The 19,506-nt window shown below is 40.4% G+C and overlaps 1 protein-coding gene across 6 annotated transcripts in view; it reads right to left on the reverse strand.

Annotated features, from left to right (window-relative positions):
* NIPAL2 (NIPA like domain containing 2) overlaps positions 1 to 19,506 on the reverse strand; it is an 89,154-nt gene that overhangs the window by 62,102 nt on the left and 7,546 nt on the right. For 4 of the 6 annotated variants that reach the window (XM_078441667.2, XM_060611008.3, XM_060611003.3 and 1 more), the window contains one exon: positions 14,635 to 14,740. The exons of the other annotated variants lie outside the window; for them this stretch is intronic. In XM_078441667.2, coding sequence (XP_078297793.1) covers positions 14,635 to 14,650 — 16 coding nt within the window. In that variant the 5' untranslated portion in view covers positions 14,651 to 14,740. The remainder of the gene's footprint in view (positions 1 to 14,634; positions 14,741 to 19,506) is intronic. 6 annotated transcript variants of the gene reach the window in all.

Consider the following 19,506-nt stretch of genomic DNA (forward strand, 5'->3'; position numbering starts at 1 on the left):
TGGTTTAGGAATCAAAGTAATACTGGCTTCATAGAATGAGTCTGGAAGTTTTCCTTCCCTTTCTATTTCTTGGAATAGCTTGAGAAGGATAGGTATTATCTCTGCTTTAAATGTCTGGTAGAACTCCCCTGGGAAGCCATCTGGTCCTGGACTCTTATTTGTTGGGAGATTTTTGATAACCGATTCAATTTCTTCGCTGGTTATGGGTCTGTTCAAGCTTTCTATTTCCTCCTGATTGAGTTTTGGAAGAGTGTGGGTGTTTAGAAATTTGTCCATTTCTTCCAGGTTGTCCAATTTGCTGGCATATAATTTTTCATAGTATTCCCTGATAATTGTTTGTATCTCTGAGGGATTGGTTGTAATCATTCCATTTTCATTCATGATTTTATCTATTTGGGTCATCTCCCTTTTCTTTTTGAGAAGCCTGGCTAGAGGTTTGTCAATTTTGTTTATTTTTTCAAAAAACCAACTCTTGGTTTCGTTGATCTGCTCTACAGTTTTTTTAGATTCTATATTGTTTATTTCTGCTCTGATCTTTATGATTTCTCTTCTTCTGCTGGGTTTAGGCTGCCTTTGCTGTTCTGCTTCTATTTCCTTTAGGTGTGCTGTTAGATTTTGTATTTGGGATTTTTCTTGTTTCTTGAGATAGGCCTGGATTGCAATGTATTTTCCTCTCAGGACTGCCTTCGCTGCATCCCAGAGCGTTTGGATTGTTGTATTTTCATTTTCGTTTGTTTCCATATATGTTTTAATTTCTTCTCTAATTGCCTGGTTGACCCACTCATTCGTTAGTAGGGTGTTCTTTAACCTCCATGCTTTTGGAGGTTTTCCAGACTTTTTCCTGTGGTTGATTTCAAGCTTCATAGCATTGTGGTCTGAAAGTATGCATGGTATAATTTCAATTCTTGTAAACTTATGAAGGGCTGTTTTGTGACCCAGTATATGATCTATCTTGGAGAATGTTCCATGTGCACTCGAGAAGAAAGTATATTCTGTTGCTTTGGGATGCAGAGTTCTAAATATATCTGTCAAGTCCATCTGATCCAATGTATCATTCAGGGCCCTTGTTTCTTTATTGACTGTGTGTCTAGATGATCTATCCATTTCTGTAAGTGGGGTGTTAAAGTCCCCTGCAATGACCACATTCTTATCAATAAGGTTGCTTATGTTTATGAGTAATTGTTTTATATATCTGGGGGCTCGGGTATTTGGCGCATAGACATTTATAATAGTTAGCTCTTCCTGGTGGATAGACCCTGTGATTATTATATAATGCCCTTCTTCATCTCTTGTTACAGCCTTTAATTTAAAGTCTAGTTTGTCTGATATAAGTATGGCTACTCCAGCTTTCTTTTGGCTTCCAGGAGCATGATAAATAGTTCTCCATCCCCTCACTCTCAATCTAAAGGTGTCCTCAGATCTAAAATGAGTCTCTTGTAGACAGCAAATAGATGGGTCTTGTTTTTTTATCCATTCTGATACCCTATGTCTTTTAGTTGGCGCATTTAATCCATTTACATTCAGTGTTATTATAGAAAGATATGGGTTTAGAGTCATTGTGATGTCTGTATGTTTTATGCTTGTAGTGATGTCTCTGGTACTTTGTCTCACAGGATCCCCCTTAGGATCTCTTGTAGGGCTGGTTTCGTGGTGACAAATTCCTTCAGTTTTTGTTTGTTTGGGAAGACCTTTATCTCTCCTTCTATTCTAAATGACAGACTTGCTGGATAAAGGATTCTCGGCTGCATATTTTTTCTATTTAGCACACTGTAGATATCGTGCCAAGCCTTTCTGGCCTGCCAAGTTTCAAAGGAGAGATCAGTCACGAGTCTTATAGGTCTCCCTTTATATGTGAGGGCACGTTTATCCCTTGCTGCTTTCAGAATTTTCTCTTTATCCTTGTATTTTGCCAGTTTCACTATGATATGTCGTGCAGAAGATCGATTCAAGTTACGTCTGAAGGGAGTTCTCTGTGCCTCTTGGATTTCAATGCCTTTTTCCTTCCCCAGTTCAGGGAAGTTCTCAGCTATAATTTGTTCAAGTACCCCTTCAGCACCCTTCCCTCTCTCTTCCTCCTCTGGGATACCAATTATGCGTATATTATTTTTTTTTAGTGTATCACTTAGTTCTCTAATTTTCCCCTCATACTCCTGGATTTTTTTATCTCTCTTTCTTTCAGCTTCCTCTTTCTCCATAACTTTATCTTCTAGTTCACCTATTCTCTCCTCTGCCTCTTCAAGCCGAGCCATCGTGGATTCCATTTTGTTTTGCAATTCGTTTAAAGCGTTTTTCAACTCCTCGTGACTGTTCCTTAGTCCCTCGATCTTTGTGGCAAGAGATTCTCTGCTGTCCTGTATACTGTTTTCAAGCCCAGCGATTAATTTTATGACTATTATTCTAAATTCACTTTCTGTTATATTATTTAAATCCTTTTTGATCAGTTCATTAGCTGTTGTTATTTCCTGGAGATTCTTCTGAGGGGAATTCTTCCGTTTGGTCATTTTGGAGAGTCCCTGGCGTGGTGAGGACCTGCAGGGCACTTCCCCTGTGCTGTGGTGTATAACTGGAGTTAGTGGGCGGGGCCGCAGTCCGACCCGATGTCTGCCCCCAGCCCACTGCTGGGGCCACAGTCAGACTGGTGTGTGCCTTCTCTTCCCCTCTCCTAGGGGCGGGATTCACTGTGGGGTGGCGTGTCCCGTCTGGGCTACTTGCACACTGCCAGGCTTGTGTTGCTGGGGATCTGGCGTATTAGCTGGGGTGGGTAGGCAAGGTGCACGGGGGCTGGAGGGGCAGGCTTAGCTCGCTTCTCCTTAGGTGATCCACTTCAGGAGGAGCCCTGTGGCAGCGGGAGGGAGTCAGATCCGCTGCCGGAGGTTTGGCTCCGCAGAAGCACAGAGTTGGGTGTTTGCGCGGAGCGAGCAAGTTCCCTGGCAGGAACTGGTTCCCTTTGGGATTTTGGCTGGGGGATGGGCGGGGGAGATGGCGCTGGCGCCTTTGTTCCCCGCCAAGCTGAGCTCTGGTGTCCGGGGGCTCAGCAGCTCTCCCTCCCTTTGTCCTCCAGCCTTCCCGCTTTCCGAGCAGAGCTGTTAACTTATGACCTCCCAGACGCTAAGTCGCGCTTGCTGTCGGAACACAGTCTGTCCGGCCCCTCCGCTTTTGCCAGCCAGACTCGGGGGCTCTGCTTGGCCGGCGAGCCGCCCCTCCGCCCCGGCTCCCTCCCGCCAGTCCGTGGAGCGCGCACCGCCTCGCCGCCCTTCCTACCCTCTTCCGTGGGCCTCTCGTCTGCGCTTGACTCCGGAGACTCCCTTCTGCTAATCCTCTGGCGGTTTTCTGGGTTCTTTAGGCAGGTGTAGGTGGAATCTAAGTGATCGGCAGGACGCGCTGTGAGCCCCGCGTCCTCCTACGCCGCCATCTTCCGGCACTCCCCCCCTTCTTCTTCTTTTTTTTTTTTTTTAAATTTATTTATTTCTGGGGACAGAGACAGCGTGCAAGCAGGGGAGGGGCAGAGAGAGAGGGAGACACAGAATCTGAAGCAGGCTCCAGGCTTCAAGCTGTCAGCACAGAGCCCAATGTGGGGCTCGAACCCATGAAGTGCAGGATCATGACCTAGGCTGAAGTCAGATGCCTAACCGTCTGAGCCACCCAGGCACCCCTATTTCTTCTTTTAGATTGTCATGTGCATCACTAGGTTCTATGAAGAGATGGCAAACTGTCTGAGGGAAGAGAACCATGTCTTAGGCTTCTCTTGGATCTCCTACATCATCTACTTTATAAAATTAGGGGCTCTTGAAAAATACGTGCTGGAAAAAGTATATAATGGTTTAAAACAAGAACTAAAAAGAGATTAAAAAATAAGTGCTTGGGGAGCCTGGGTGGCTCAGTCAGTTAAATATCCAACTTCAACTCAGGTCATGATCTTGCAGTTTGTGAGTTCGAGCCCCACATTGGGCTCTCTGCTGTCAGCCCAGAACCCACTTTGGATCTCTGTCCCCTTCTCTCTCTGCTCTTCCCCCACCAGTTCTTTGTCTCTCTTTTAAAATAAATGAACTTTAAAAAAATAAGGTTTTACACATTGCTGAACATGTTTACTTCAAAAGATGCATTTACTGCTCCTATCAAGGCACAAAAGCGTTATATCTTTCTAGCAGGATAAATTAGTGATATCAGGGATCTTCCCCCTTCTTTTTCTACAGTACACAACTCCTAGCTAGCTTCAAATTCCAAGGAGTTATTTGAATTTCAAAAGAATATTATAACCACAAGGAGCTCTTTTCAGAATGCAAAATGGCCTTTGAAGTTTTAAAACTTTATTATATGTGCTGAAGTGAAATTCAGTGTTTTTAAAAAATGAAGCAGAAAAGTTGAAAACCCATTTAATAGTTGATATATAATATCCATAGCCTTTAATCAGTTAAGAATGTTCTTTTCCTAATAAAGGCACTTGGCAATAATTTTGATCACTATTCCTCATGGGGAAAAATCATATCATAATTGTGCTATTTCCATGCTTTCAATTTATAATCGAATGCGTTTGGCAGTAATCACGAAAATAAAGTTTCATAAGAAGTTTGGGATTGAATGGATAATTTTGAAATCTTCCACAATTACAACAGTAAATTATAGAATAGAAATAACTTACTTCAGTACTTTAAATCACTCACTGAATAGTTTGAATTGAACTCACTACCAGGCTGAGTGTTTAGAAATTGGTAGCAAGATTTGGCAATGATTTCTTGGATGTGAGACCAAAAACACAGGCCAAAAAAAAAAAAAAAAAAAAAAAAAAAAACTAGATAAGCTGGACTCCATCACGATTAAAATCTTTTGTGCAACAAAGGACACTATTAATGGAGTGAAAGGTGACTTACACGATGGGAGAAAATATTTGCAAATCATATATCTGACAAAGATTGATATCCAAGATACATAAAGAACTCTTACAATTCAACAACAAAATTGATAACCCAATTAAAAATGGGCAAAGGACATAAGAGACTCTTAAAAACTGAGAATAAACTGAGAGTTGATGGAGGGTGGGAGGGAAGGGAAAGTGGGTGATGGGCATTGAGGAGGGCACCTGTTGGGATGAGCACTGGGTGTTGTATGGAAACCAATTCGACAATAAATTTCATATTAAAAAAAATTAGAGCCACAAATGACTGAAAAAATAAAAATGGGCAAAGGACTTGAATAGACATTTCTCCAAAGAAGTTACACAAATGGCCAATAGGCACATGAAAAGATGTTCAACAGCACTAATCACTAGGGAAATGCAAATCAAAATCACAATGAGCTACCACCTCACACCCACTGGGAGGGCTATAATAAAAACAAACAAACAAACAAACAAACAGGGGCGCCTGGGTGACTTGGTCTGTTGAGCGGCCAACTCTTGACTTTGGCTCAGGTCATGATCACAGGGTTGTGGGATTGAGCCCCATCCCATGTTGGGCTCTGCACTGAGTGTGGAGCCTACTTAAGAGTCTCTCTCTCCCCTTCTCCCTCTCTCCCTCACTCAAGCCCTCTCTCTAAAACAAACCAGAAAATAACAAGTGTTGGAAAGGATGTGGAGAAACTGGAACCCTTGTGCACTGCTGAAAAGAATGTAAAATAGTACAGCTGCTGATCGTACAACACATACAGGAATTAACTCAAAATCAAAGACTTAAGAGCTAAAACTCTAAAATTCTCAGACGAAAGCAGGAGTAAATCTTTATAATCTTGGATTTGGCTATGGATTCTTACAGGTAAGATATCAAAGTCACAAGCAACAAAAGAAAAAATAATTAGACCTTATTAATATGAAAAAGTTCTATGTTTCAAAGGACACTAATAATAAAGTGAAAAGACAATCCATAAAGTGGGAGAAAATATTTGGAAATCATATATCTGATATAGGACTTGTACCTAGAATATATAAAAAAAAACTCTTACAACTCAATGACAAAAAGAAAAATATCCCAATTAAAAATGGGCAAAGGACCTGAATAGCCATTTCTCCAAAGAAGACAAATGCCTGACAAGCACATGAGAGGATGTCAACATCATTAGTCACCAGGTAATGCAAATGAAAAACACAGTGCTATACCGCTTCACACCAAATAAGGTGGCTATAATCAAAAAGTCAGATAATAACAAGTGTTGGTGAGGATATAGATCAATCAGTAGCCTCATACACTGCTGATGGAAATACTAAATGTTGCAACCACTTTGGAAAAACAGTCTGGCAGTTCCTCAACATTTTAAGCGTGGAATTTCCATTTGACTCAGCAATTCCACTCCTAGGTATATATCCAAGAGAAATGAAAACATATCTACACAAATACTTGTACACAAGTGTCCAGAGCAGTATTATTCATAATATAGCCAAAAGTGAAAATGACTTAAATGTCTATCAACAAATGAATACACAAAACGTAGTATATATTCATACAATGGAATATTATTTATCCACAAAAAGGAATGAAGCATAGGTATATGCTACAACCTGGATGAACCTTGAAAATTTTACGCTATGTAAAAGAACCTAGTCACAGAAGACCAAGTGTTAAAGGATTCCTTTTATATGAAAGGTCCAGAGTAGGCAAATCTATTAATAGAGAAAGCAGATTAGTGGTTGCTTAGGGATGGGGAGGATGTAGGGCTTGGGGATGACAGCCAAAGTGTGGAAGGTTTCTTTTATTTGCTTTTTTTTTTTCTTAATAATTTATTGTCAAGTTAGCTAACATACAGTGTAGTTTTGGCTTCAGGAGCAGATTCCCAAGATTTATTGCTTACATACAACACCCAGTGCTCATCCCAACAAGTGCCCTCCTCAATGTCCATCACCCATTTTCCCTGCACCCCCCAACCCCATCAACCCTCAGTTTGTTCTCTGTATTTAAGAGTCTCTTATTGGTTGCCTCCCTGTTTGTAACTAATTTTCCTTCCCTTCTCCCATGGTCTTCTGTTAAGTTTCTCAAATTCCACCTATGAGGGACAACATATGATACCTATCTCTGACTGATTTATTTCACTTAGCATAATACCCTCCAGTTCCATCCATGTTGTTGCAGTGACATGATTTCATTCTTTTTCATCACCAAGTAGTATTCCAGTATGTGTGTGTGTGTGTGTGTGTGTGTGTGTGTGTACACATCTTCTTTATCCATTCATCAGGTGATGGACATTTGGGCTCTTTCCATAATTTGGCTATTGTTGAAAGCACTGCTATAAATATTGGGGTACAAGTGCCCCTATGAATCAGCACTCTATCCTTTGGATAAATTCTTAGTAGTGCTATTGCTGTGTCATAGGGTAATTCTACTTTTACTTTTTTGAGGAACCTCCATACTGTTTTCTAGAGTGGTTGCACCAGTTTGCATTCAAGGGTGGAAGGTTTCTTTTTGAGGTGATGAAAATATTTTAAAGTTGATTGTGGTGATGGTCACACAACTCTGTAAAGGTACTAAAAACCAGTGTTTTTACAGCATTTGGCGCTGTATGCTATATGAATTACATTTTAATGAAGTTGTTACAAACAATAAAATAATTTTTAGTACACAAAGTATTTACTTTTTTTTTTTTTTTTTTTGGCCCAGAGAAAGAAAACGTTCCCAATGTAGCTAGCTCTCTTACAGTCTCTTCTCACTTCCAGAAGAGAAGTTAACTTTTTTCTGAAGTTGATTTAGATCAATTTCTTTCCTTCCCAGATTTGCTTTTATTATCTTTCTTTACTGAGTTTTTCATCTTCATTTAGACTCTCAACTCATCAGCTTTTCCTCTTTCTTCCTATATAATAACATATGCAAGTGCAGCTATGTATGTTCCTTTAAAATTTTTTTTTAACGTTTATTTATTTTTGAGACAGAGACAGAGCATGAACGGGGGAGGGGCAGAGAGAGAGGGAGACACAGAATCCGAAGCAGGCTCCAGGCTCTGAGCCATCAGCCCAGAGCCCGACGTGGGGCTCGAACTCACGGACCACGAGATCGTGACCTGAGCTGAAGTCGGATGCTTAACCGACTGAGCCACCCAGGCACCCCTATGTTCCTTTAAGTACACCCTCTGTTTTGGTTCCATGCATACTTTTGGCATGCACAGTTTCCATTGGCATTTAGTTCTAAATATTTCATAAATATTGTATTATTTTTATCTGAACCTTATATTATTCAGAGGTCTGTATTTTAATATTTCTAAATGAATGGGGATGTTGGTCATTGCTTTCTTACCAATTTCTAATTTTATTGAGTTGTGGACAGAAAATATGCTGTGTGTAAATTAACATTTGCTTTTTCACCTAGTATATGGTGGAAAGTGAAATTTGTTTTGTGACCTAATAGTGTATGGTCAAGTTTTGTAAGTATTCCATGTATGCTTGAAAATATTCTTTAAAAATTGTTTATTTGTTTTGAGAAAGAGAGTGAGAGAGTGTGCAGGGGAGGGGCAGAGAGAAAGGGAGAGAGAATCCCAAGCAGGCTCTACACTGTCAGTACACAGCCCAATGTGGGGCTCGAACTCACAAACTGTGAGATCATGACCTGAGCAGAAATCAAGAGTTGGATGCTTAACTCACTGAACCACCCAGGAACTCCTGAAAAGAAAGTATTTTTAATTGTTGGGTTAACATATTATATATATATATTTTTTTTTCTATCCATCTATCTACCTATCTCCATTAATTCATTGCTCAAATCTTTGATAATAAATTTCGGACTGCTTTGCCTATCAATTGCTAATATAGGTATATTAAAAATCTAACTAAACATGGGTGTATCCACTTTCCCTTTAAATATATTGAATTTTGCTTTACATATTTTAAGGCTATGGAGTTAGGTAAGTATATAAAAGCTCAGGATTGTCTTATCTTTCCAGTTAATTATTGCTTTTATCATTATATGTTGACTCTTTTAATCTCAATAACCTTTTCCCTTTAAAGTTTATTTTATCTGATATTAATATAATGTAGCTGCTTTCTTTGGATATTTGCCACTTTCCATATCACTTTACTTTCAACATTTCTGTGTCATTATATTTAGTCAGTTCTCTTATACACTGAAAATAACTGAATTAAAAAAAAAACCTGAGACTTTCTGTTAAATGGGAAGTTTAGTCCATTTTATTTATTGTGAGTAAAAATATATTTTCACTTGTTTCTACCATCTTTTTTTGTATTTGCAGTTATTTTGCTTTTTCTCTGCTTTCTAATTTCTCCTTTCCAGAGTCTTCTTGGATTGATTGAGCACTCTTTTTTCTTCCCCTCACTCTTTTGGCTAGGAAGTTATACACTTTATTTATATTCTTTTAGTAATTATTGTGTTTTTTAAACTTTTATTTTGAAATAATTATTGACTCACAGTAGGCTTCAAATAAATGTAAAGATAGGTCCCAAGCACTCTTTTTTGGTTGTATTTTTTTTAATGTTTATTTTATTTTTGAAAGAGAGAGAGCATGAGCAGGGGAGGGACAGAGAGAGGGACACAGAGGATCTGAAGCAGACTCTGCACTGACAGCAGAGAGCCCGATGTGGGGCTTGAACTCCAGAACCGTGAGATAATGACCTGAGCCGAAATGAGGAGTTGGACGCTTAACCAACTGAGCCACCCAGGCACCCCCCAAGCACTCTTCCCCCAGCCTCCCCTCACAGTTCACATTTTACACTACTATACTAAAACATCAAAATCAAGAAATCAGAATTGGTAAAGACCTTGTTCAGATTTTACCAGCTATACTAGCACTTGTGTGTGTGTGTGTGTGTGTGTGTACACATGTGCACGTGTGTGACAAGATCCTCATCTGTACCATCACCATAAGATTCCCTTGTTACCCCTTTACTGATACACCCATCTTCTTCCCCTCCCCAACCCTAACCTGTAGCAACCACTAATCTGTTCTCCATCTCTAGAATTATATTAATTCACAAATGCTACATAAATGGAACCATGCAGTTTATAAATTTTTTGAAATCGGCATCAGCCTTGAGGTTCATCCAAGTTGGATCAATAATCCTTGATCCTTTTGATTTCTGAGTAGTATTCCATGGTATGGATGTACCACAACATATTTAACCATTCACCCACTGAATGACACTTGAGTTGTTTCCAGTTTTTGGCTGTATGAATAAAGCTGCTATGAACACTGTGTACAAATTCTGCATGAAAATAAGTTCATTTCTCTGGGATAAATGCCAAAGGTGTAATTCCTGGATTGTGTGGTAAGCCTATTTTAAGTTTTGAAAAGAACTGCCAAACTACTTTCCAGAGTGGCTGTACCATTTACACTCCCAACAGCAATATGTATGAGTCATACAGTTGCTCTAATATTAAATCTATCACGCATTCTTGACATAAATTCCACTGTTAATAAACATTCTATCCTCCTGAACATTATAAAAACTTTGTTTTAGCTACAGTGTCTTCCCTCCTATGTTCTTGGTGGTCTATTATTAGTCCCACGTTGCTTTTATATCCCCAAACGAGTCGTTGTTATGATTCCTTCATACAATCAATACTTGCTTATTTGTTCACGTTCATCTACTTCTTTGCTCATCACTGTTCTTTTAAAAAACATAGCTTTATGGAGATATAATTCACGTACTATCATATTCACCCTTTTAAAGTGTACAATTCAACACTCTTAGAACATTCAGAGTTCTGCAACTATCCCCACTGTCTTGATTTCAGAACATTTTCCTCACCCCCAAAACAACTTCCACACCCATGAGCAGTCACTGCCCATTCTCTCGTCCCCTTAGTCCCTGGCAACCACCAATTTACTTTCTGTCTGTACGGATTTGCCTGCTGTGGACCTTGTATATACATGGACTCATACAATATGTGACTTCTTGTGTCTGTTTTCTTTCACTTAGCATGTTGCTTTCAAGGCTTACTATGCTGTAGCATGCATCAGCATGTATCAGGTATGGAGAATGTATCATTCCTTTGTACGGCTAGGAAATATTCCATTGTAAGAATATACCACATTTTACTTATGTATTCATCAGGTGGTGGGCATTTCGGTTGTTTCTACTTTTTGGATATCACATTCTCATATCTTAGTTTTTCTTTTGGGTTCAATGTCCTTCCTGAATAAAACTTTAGTAGCTCTTTCTTAGAGAGAGAGAGAGAGAGAGAGAGAGAGAGAGAGAGAGAGAGAGAGAGAGAGATGGAGAGAGAGAGTGTATGCTGGAGGGCCAGAGAGAGAATCTTAAGCAGTCCCCATGCCCAGCACAGATCCCAACACGAGACTCCATCTATAACTGTGAGATAGATCATGACCTGAGTCAAAATCAAGAGTTAGACACTTAACCAACCGAGCCACCCAGGAGCCCTAATTAGCTCTTTCAGTCAAAGCTTTGAATTCCAGTTCTCTCTTATTCTGCAAAAATCTTTATGTCATCTTTCCCTTTGAGTACAGGAATACAGGCTGACAGTTACTTCATTCAGTGCTCTGGTAATATCATTCCGTTGTCTCCCAGCCCTTGCTGTTGAGGAGTAGGTTGTCAACCTAATTGCCGCTCCTCTGCAGGTAGTCTGGTATTTTTCCCAGGATGCTTTTAAGATTGTCTTTGTCATTGGTTTTCAGCAGCTTCACTACCATTTTTTAGCATGTGAATTACTTTCTGCTTAGAACTCATGCTTCCTCAATTTGAGGACTCCTGTCTTTCACCAATTGAGTTAAGTTCTTAACACTCCTCTCTTTGAATGTCATCCCCCTTTTGTTCTATTCCCTCCACATGGAAACTCCTGTTACCAGCATGTGAGACTCTTAAATTCTATCCTCCTTGTTTCCTAAAATATCATGTTTTCCAACTCTTGATCTCTGTAAACTGAATTCTGGATAATTTCCTCAGATCTGACTTCTAGGTCAGTCTCCTGACTTCCCTCCTCTGATTTGAGTAGTCTTTATACACTTCTATGTCTACATATACTAGGCTGTACTGTGATGATTTTGTACAAGCTCATTTCCTCTCTAGACTCTAAGTTCCTTGAGGGCAGAGCTGTGACTTACTTATCAACTCATTTCTATAACCCTAATGACTAGTATAGGAACTGGCACAAAGAAGTTGTTTATTAAATGCTGTTTGAACTGATTATAAACTGTCTAGAAATAGTACATTTTGGCCTTTGGCCCTAGGAAGATCTCAAAGGGAATATTTTGTAATCAACTGGAGTTTGAATACACCATGCTCTCAGTTTTTGTGAGAAGACAAGTTTGCCCGGGAACTCAGATTTCAACAATTAAGAGTTTCTACCAGTGTACAATAAAAAGCCGCTTGCTGACTTTAAAAATCTAGTTAATGCATATTATGCAAAGAATAAGAAATATGTAGGTATAAAGCAGATGTCAGAAACAGTTTCCTGATAACACTCAGTAAAACTGGCATATCTTATTCTTCATTTTTCGGAAACTTTACCTAATTATTTAGGGTTAATTGCATACTCATTAAGTTCATTTCACACATAATTATAAATAATAGTAATGCAGTAAATCCTCATTAATGTCCCTAACTGAAAGGAGGGAAACTTCAAATCTGGAGTGTTTTTAAAATAAGATGATTTAATTACCTTCAAGAACATACAGTAACTTGAAGTAACCAAAATTAAATGCTGTTTGCAATTAGAGGCTCTGGTAAATGTGCTTTAATGGCTATAAAATCCTCATCTTCAGGGCGCCTGGGTGGCTCAGTCAGTCAAGTGTCCGACTTCAGCTCAGGTCATGATCTCACGGTTCGTGGGTTCGAGCCCCACGTCAGGCTCAGTGCTGACAGCTCAGAGCCTGGAGCCTGCTTTGGATTCTGTGTCTCCCTCTCTCTCTGCCCCCCCCCCCCCCCCCCGCTTGCTCTCTCTCAAAATGAATAAAAAAATGTTAAAAAATTAAAAAAAAATCCTCATCTGCAAACAGGAGTATCATTTGCATGTAGTAAGCAGGCCCTTATAAACTTGCCATTTAAATTACAGGTGTCTAGTTTACATCATTACTTTATTCAGAGTGTTATGTTTTGTAGCATTTTAGAATTACTGGAAGTTGAGATCTCCTCTCCCCAGCCCCCTTTCTCCCCTCACTCATTTGGAGACTGGTCAGGAAAGAGAACAGAGGGCCCGAGAAGGAAAGTGTCTTGTGCAAAGTCACACAGCTAGAAGCAGGCAAACTTTGGCAGCAAGGCACCCAGCTCATGTCTGAATCACTATTTCTGACTGCAATAGGTAACCTTCTGGCTAGTCAGTGTCAATTTACTACACTCTTAAAACCAGAGTCTGCTTCTTTCTCTCAGTGCAAGTAAAATAGAGCAAAGATAATAGTCAAAGGGAGAGGTTGCTCCGCCCCTTAATAATGCAGTTAGAAGCACGGGCCGGACACACAGAAACATGCCCTCAATTCGTTCAGTGCTCACTCTTGTCACCACCGTAGCTTAATTCCTGACTTTTCCAGGATGTCTTGGTAAACAGATGGTGGGAGCCACAGCTAGGAATTTATCTGGAATGAGATTCAAAATACCAGCACTGATAAGGATCAGTGATGTTTTTGTGTTATCTGGAAGAACTATCTTCTATCCTACCTTTTGTGCCAGAAGGTTCTTCAGATATTTTGCATAAAGTTGTTGACCTCTAATCCATGGGTGGGGGTGGTTTGGCCAGATGGAGGTGGGATATAACAGGGGTGTATGGACTTGGTAATAGTCTGTCTCAGTTCCGGCTTTGAGCTCAAACATATTCCTGGCTTTGCCTTCAAACATAAATTTAGAATCAGAACCCAGTGGAGCTAGTGCGTGGTTCAAAAGAACCACAGTTTCAGGGCTAGTTTTGAACACTGCAATAGTCATATTCACCTTGCAGCTGGAGTAAGGCTGTCTCTCCCGTTCCAGGCAGTAAAATATGCCTGAACACGCAAATGACACATTCAGTTTCTAGTACTGGAAATGCCACAGGTTGAGTGATTTAGCTCAACTAAAATCCCTGTAGGAATGACCATTAAGAGCCCAAATTGACAAAGGGATGACGCGTCTGAGAAATGGGTGTTCAGTTCACCGTGTCTCATGGGAAACTCTCAGGAATGAGCTGGGGCCGTTCTGCATTTGCACGTTGTAAACAGGTAGACAACTACCTCATCTCTAGAACAGTTAGAAAGGGACAGGAGGATACCCAAATTCTTCGTAATACTTCGTAATACTTAAGTATTAGGCATGAAGACTCATAATGTGTACAACTTACTTCCAAGTGGCATGTCATAACATAAAGTACAAAACATACACACAGAGAACAAATGTTTCACAATGTTAACAACTGGTGAATCTCCAGGTGAAGGACATGTGGTGTTTATTATCCACTCTTCTTAATTTTCTAGAAGTTGGAAAATTTTCAAACGAAGAAGTTTAAAAGAATCACTGCTTTACAGACTCAATGAAATTAAAGGGAATATGGATTCATTTAAAAAGAGCTAAAAGAAGGCATGTTAGCAAGAAAAGCAAGAAACACAAAGCAAGCTGGCTGAACCAAGGAAAGATATTATGGAGAAAAATAAAACCACCACTTAACTTAAAACCATGTGTAGACACTGCCTGGGAAAAACGCACAATGTAGAGGGAAAGGACATGCCATGCAAGTGATTGGAGAGACGCTGCTAGATATGGGAGACAGACAGCTTGAGGAAGCTCACCTGTGGTGCTATTCATTCAGTCATGCGTCTGTTTGGTGTTTATTTAACAACTGCTGAACATTAGGTTCTATGTCAGGAACTGAGGATGCAAAGTACCCTCAAGGAGCTCAGAAGAAGTAGAAAGAGCACCAATTACAAACAGACTACCACCTGTGAAATCTGTACTAGAGATAGATGCTATGGAAACAGAAGGGACAGAGAGTGCAAATCTGCCTAGTTTGGAGAGTATATTAGCCACAGAAGTGGCTGCTATGACAAATTACCACAAACCTGGTAGTGGCTTAAAACAAGAGAAATTCATTCTCTTACAGTTTTGGAGGCCAGAAGCCCAGAGTCTGTTTCACTGGGCTGAAACCACGATGGCAGAGCTACATTCCCTCTGAAGGCTCTAGAGGAAAATTCATATCTTGCCTTTCCCAGTTTCTGATGGCTGCTGACATATCATTGCTTTATGGTTCTATCACTCCAATCTCTGTGGCCACCTCATCTTTTTTGTATGAAATCTCCCTATGCCTCCCTCTTACACAAAGATGGCATTAGGGTCCATCTAGATAATCCAGGACAGTCTTCCTATCTCGAAATCTTTAACTTAATTATGTCTGCAGTAAACAGGGTGCTTGAAGGGCCTTGCAGCAGAAGATGCCAGCAGAGTTGGACTGGAGAGGCAGGCAGGAGACGCTGTGTGCCATGAATCTGTAGGTGGTGTTATGTATGGCACAAAAGACTCTAAACTAGAGGATAGGTCCAGATTTTCCTTTTTTTTTTTTTTTAAGTTTATTTATTTTGAGAGAGAGAGAGAGAGCCAGAGCACAAGTGGGGGAAGGGCAGAGAGCGAGGGAGACACAGAATCCAAAGCAGGCTCCACGCTCTGAGTTGTCAGCACAGAGCCTGACGTGGGGCTCGAACTCACACACCGTGAGATCATGACCTAGGCTGAAGTTGGACGTTTAACCGACTGAGCCACCCAGGCACCCCCAGATTTTACTTTTTTTTTTTTTTTTAATTTTTTTTTTTTTAACGTTTTATTTATTTTTGAGACAGAGAGAGACAGAGCATGAACGGGGGAGGGTCAGAGAGAGGGAGACACAGAATCTGAAACAGGCTCCAGGCTCTGAGCTGTCAGCACAGAGCCCGACGCGGGGCTCGAACTCACAGAGCGCGAGATCATGACCTGAGCCGAAGTCGGTCGTTCAACCGACTGAGCCACCCAGGCGCCCCCAGATTTTACTTTTAAGAAGACTCATCTTGGGGCACCTGGGTGGCTCAGCTGGTTAAGCGTCTGACTTCAGCTCATGTCATGATCTCATGGCGCATGAATTCGAGCCCCATGTCAGGCTCTGTGCGGACAGCTCAGAGCCTGGAGACTGCTTTGAATTCTGTGTGTGTGTCTCTCTGTCCCTCCTCCTCTCACACTCTCTGTCTCTCTCTCAGAACAAATACATAAACATTAAAAAAAAAAAAAGCAGAAGACTTATTCTGGCTGCAGTGTGGAGGATGGACTGGCACAGAGCAAGACCAGAGAACAGGAAGGCCATTCAGGAGACTACTTCAGGAATTCAGAGAAGAAGCAGGGGCAATGGGAGAGTTAATCACAATAGGGCCAGGAAGAAACAATCTTCATATTCATAGTGGTAAACACTGGAGACAACCTGAAATATGTAATGCTTTTTGGATTACTGAATGGGTTAGACTGTTCTTACCACTAATTTCCTTTGCCCTTGTAGATAATTGAGTTGTCTGCAATACTCCAAACTGAGTTAAAACTATAATCCCATATGTGAAAAAAAAAAGAAAGAAAGAAAAATATTCAGGCATGAACAGATTTTTAATTTGTTATCTTGGTTATTGTATGCTATAAGGTTATTACCTTTCTATCCTGAAAAAGTCTCATGATATTGGATCCAAATCTGGTGACTTAAAGCCAAAAGAATAGATGTGCATTACATAACACAGTATATTGTTGCTATCCTACAAGCAGTTCCATGCCAATTTGTAATCAACCTTAAACCCAGGCAGAAAAAGCCCAACATATTGCCTTCTCATACAATTAAGAACTATTACATTTTGTCTTTTCCTTGGGAACACATTTACTTACATAATTGTACATTCATTATTTTTAAAAACCAAACTCCATTAAGGATAAGCCTTCCTAAGCTTACCAAGAAGCCATCATATTTTTTGCCTTAGAGAAATTTAAGCTACAGTAGAAAAAATTTATGGGAAAAGTAATATATTTAATAATATGTCCTTTGGGTGCTTTTAACACTTTCTTAAAAGGAGAGCAACAATAGTCAAGAGAGGTGAGATACCAATTCAGGAAGTCTTAAACTTGGTTCCATGATAAAACAAATCAACCTCATATAAGGTTGGGAAGGGAATCTTTGAAACAAAGTCGGACATGCTGAACACAAAGAATGCTACTGTTTCCATCCAGACAGATATAAGGTCCCATAACTTTCAAATTTTGCAAGGACATATTCATAACAATAATTTTAAAACTCTGTAATCCCTTGTCTTCAAAGAAGCAAGATTGCAGTCTGCCTTTTGCGGGGCCAGCCTAGGGTGTGGAAGAGGCTTTCCACCCTAAAGCTGCGAACCTGAGAGCTCTCATAGTTATAACTCCTTCCTGCACACCTGTCTGAGTTTCTGGGGTACCTGTCCTTCTGAAGAGCAAAAGGCCTTTGGCTTGCCTCGAACTCTGTGTTTGGTCAGTTCCATCCTCCTGAAGACTGAACTCTGTCGTCTAGTCAGGCATCAGCCACCAGGGGAATTTCTGCCTCAATATGAGGGAGAAATAACGACATTGCCATTCTCTGACAGACTTCTGCCAGAGACTTCTGTGGCCCTTACCACCCACCACACCAGATCTTCCTGACAGAAAGCAGGAATCAAGTTCAAATTTTCTACACCGCTTAGGCACCGTGACTTGCACGTTTTATCACCTCTAAAGGGCCACTCCTCACAGCCAAGATAATTTCCCCTATCCCCAAGCTCCTCATTCCGGGCCAATGATAGTGACTATGATTTGGGTCTGCAAATGTAGTTCCAAAGATTAATAAAACATTCTACATATAACTCACAATTCTTCTCTACTTTATGGCTGTGGCAGCTGCTTATAATATGAGGTCTGTTTGTACCTTGCTCACAAAGAACCACTCAACTTCTCCACTGCTGTGACTCAGAGAGCCATATCTAAAGGTATATGATAGTATTTCCTCTTCTGTTTGGCTCTTTTATTTACAAATACATACCTGTACTATGTTAGTCTGGAAGCTTAATGTAAACAGTCCATCAGATAGTATAAGCAAGGGGTAGCTTCACACCAGCCTTCAAATGTTGTTTATCAAGTAATTATAAAACAGTCTCTCCCTCTCCCTGACCCTCTCCCTCTTTCTCTCTCATAAACACATACACACACACACAAAATACACACACACACACACACACACACACACACACACACACACACATATGATACATCATATATATGTCTACATTTTGAGGACATGGTCCATGTTTTCTGATTTCTTTGACATCACTGTCCAACGCTGCTTTGTTAAGAAGGGCTCTCTGCATGTGATTTTTATTGAGTGGAATACTGACTGCATTTTAGGCTCTCATTTGTTGATTAGCTGATCAAGCTCAATATGGGCTGTGACAACAGGGAACACAAAGTTATGTCCTTAACAGCCCTGGAACAATCAGACATCTACAAGTCCAGAGACTGAAGAAGAAATAAAAAAAAACCCAGAATTCACAGGATTAACACCAAACTCGAATGAGATATTAGAAATGCTAACCTGGCTTCTAGGATTGCACACAGTATTGCCTTCATATACCATACCTTTTTTCACCTAAATCCACTAAACTTTTAGGAGTTTCCAACTTACTGAAGGGGTGATTGCTGATGGTAAAGAAATTTCTAAGCAGGTAGAGTCAAGATAGAGACTAAGCAAGGTACACTACCTTTGCCAAATGATTCCCTTTGACTTTTCCATCAATAGGAAAGAGAGGGGGCCTTTGTAGATTTTTTTTTTTGAAGGTGTGTGAGGGGTGAAGTAAGCCACCACTTAGACCTTGTGCTAATAAAAATATTTTAGAAATTGATCTTATAATCTAAGCTTCTAAGGAGATTATACTAGTCAGGTCTCACCCACAAAGACAAGCAGGCTAAATAGGAGGCAACTTTTTGGGGGCTGCTCATGTGAGACAGGATACAGAAAAGGAAGGTCCTAGATGAGTTGCAAAGGGTGTTAGCTTGAGAGTTGCCCAAGAAGACCATAATCCGCAGGAGGACACTGTTGTTAGGGCCATATAGTAACTCCTTTTCTTGGTTATAGGACCCCTCTCGCAGCCAGCCCTTCCCACATTCTTCGGGGACACCAAGCCCAGTAACTCTAGCTTTGGTGACTGGCATGGGAAAGGCCATGGACCTAACCTCATCCAGTCAGACTAAAGCCCATTTATTTTCATCGGTTGAGAAAGTCAAGCTTCCCCTCCTGGAAGTGGAAGGGAGAATGTGGGCTAGTGGGGCAAATCTTCTAAAAGTGGAACCAACAAACTCTAGGAACAAAAGTTGAACAAAAGAAACAAAAGGAACAAAGGAACAAAAGTTGAAGAGTACAGTGAGATACTGAGCCTTCACCATGTTTTTAGAGCCTCTGGGTCAAGGCTTAGGTGGACCCAGAGTTCTTCTGGACTTTCATGTTAAGCTGATCAATTTTCCTTTACTTAAGCAGTTAATGTCAGGTTTTCTGTGACTTGCAAACTAAGGTCTCTTAATTACAAAACATTCTTGGTAGGGAAGCTAAGCTAAGCTAGAAGACAGAACTAAAGGCCAGTGGTCCAAGTTACTCCAAGAAGAAACCAGTT

This window comes from Panthera onca, chromosome F2 (genome assembly GCF_046562875.1).
Source record: "Panthera onca isolate mPanOnc1 chromosome F2, mPanOnc1 haplotype 2, whole genome shotgun sequence".
NCBI classification, from domain to species: Eukaryota; Metazoa; Chordata; class Mammalia; order Carnivora; family Felidae; genus Panthera; species Panthera onca.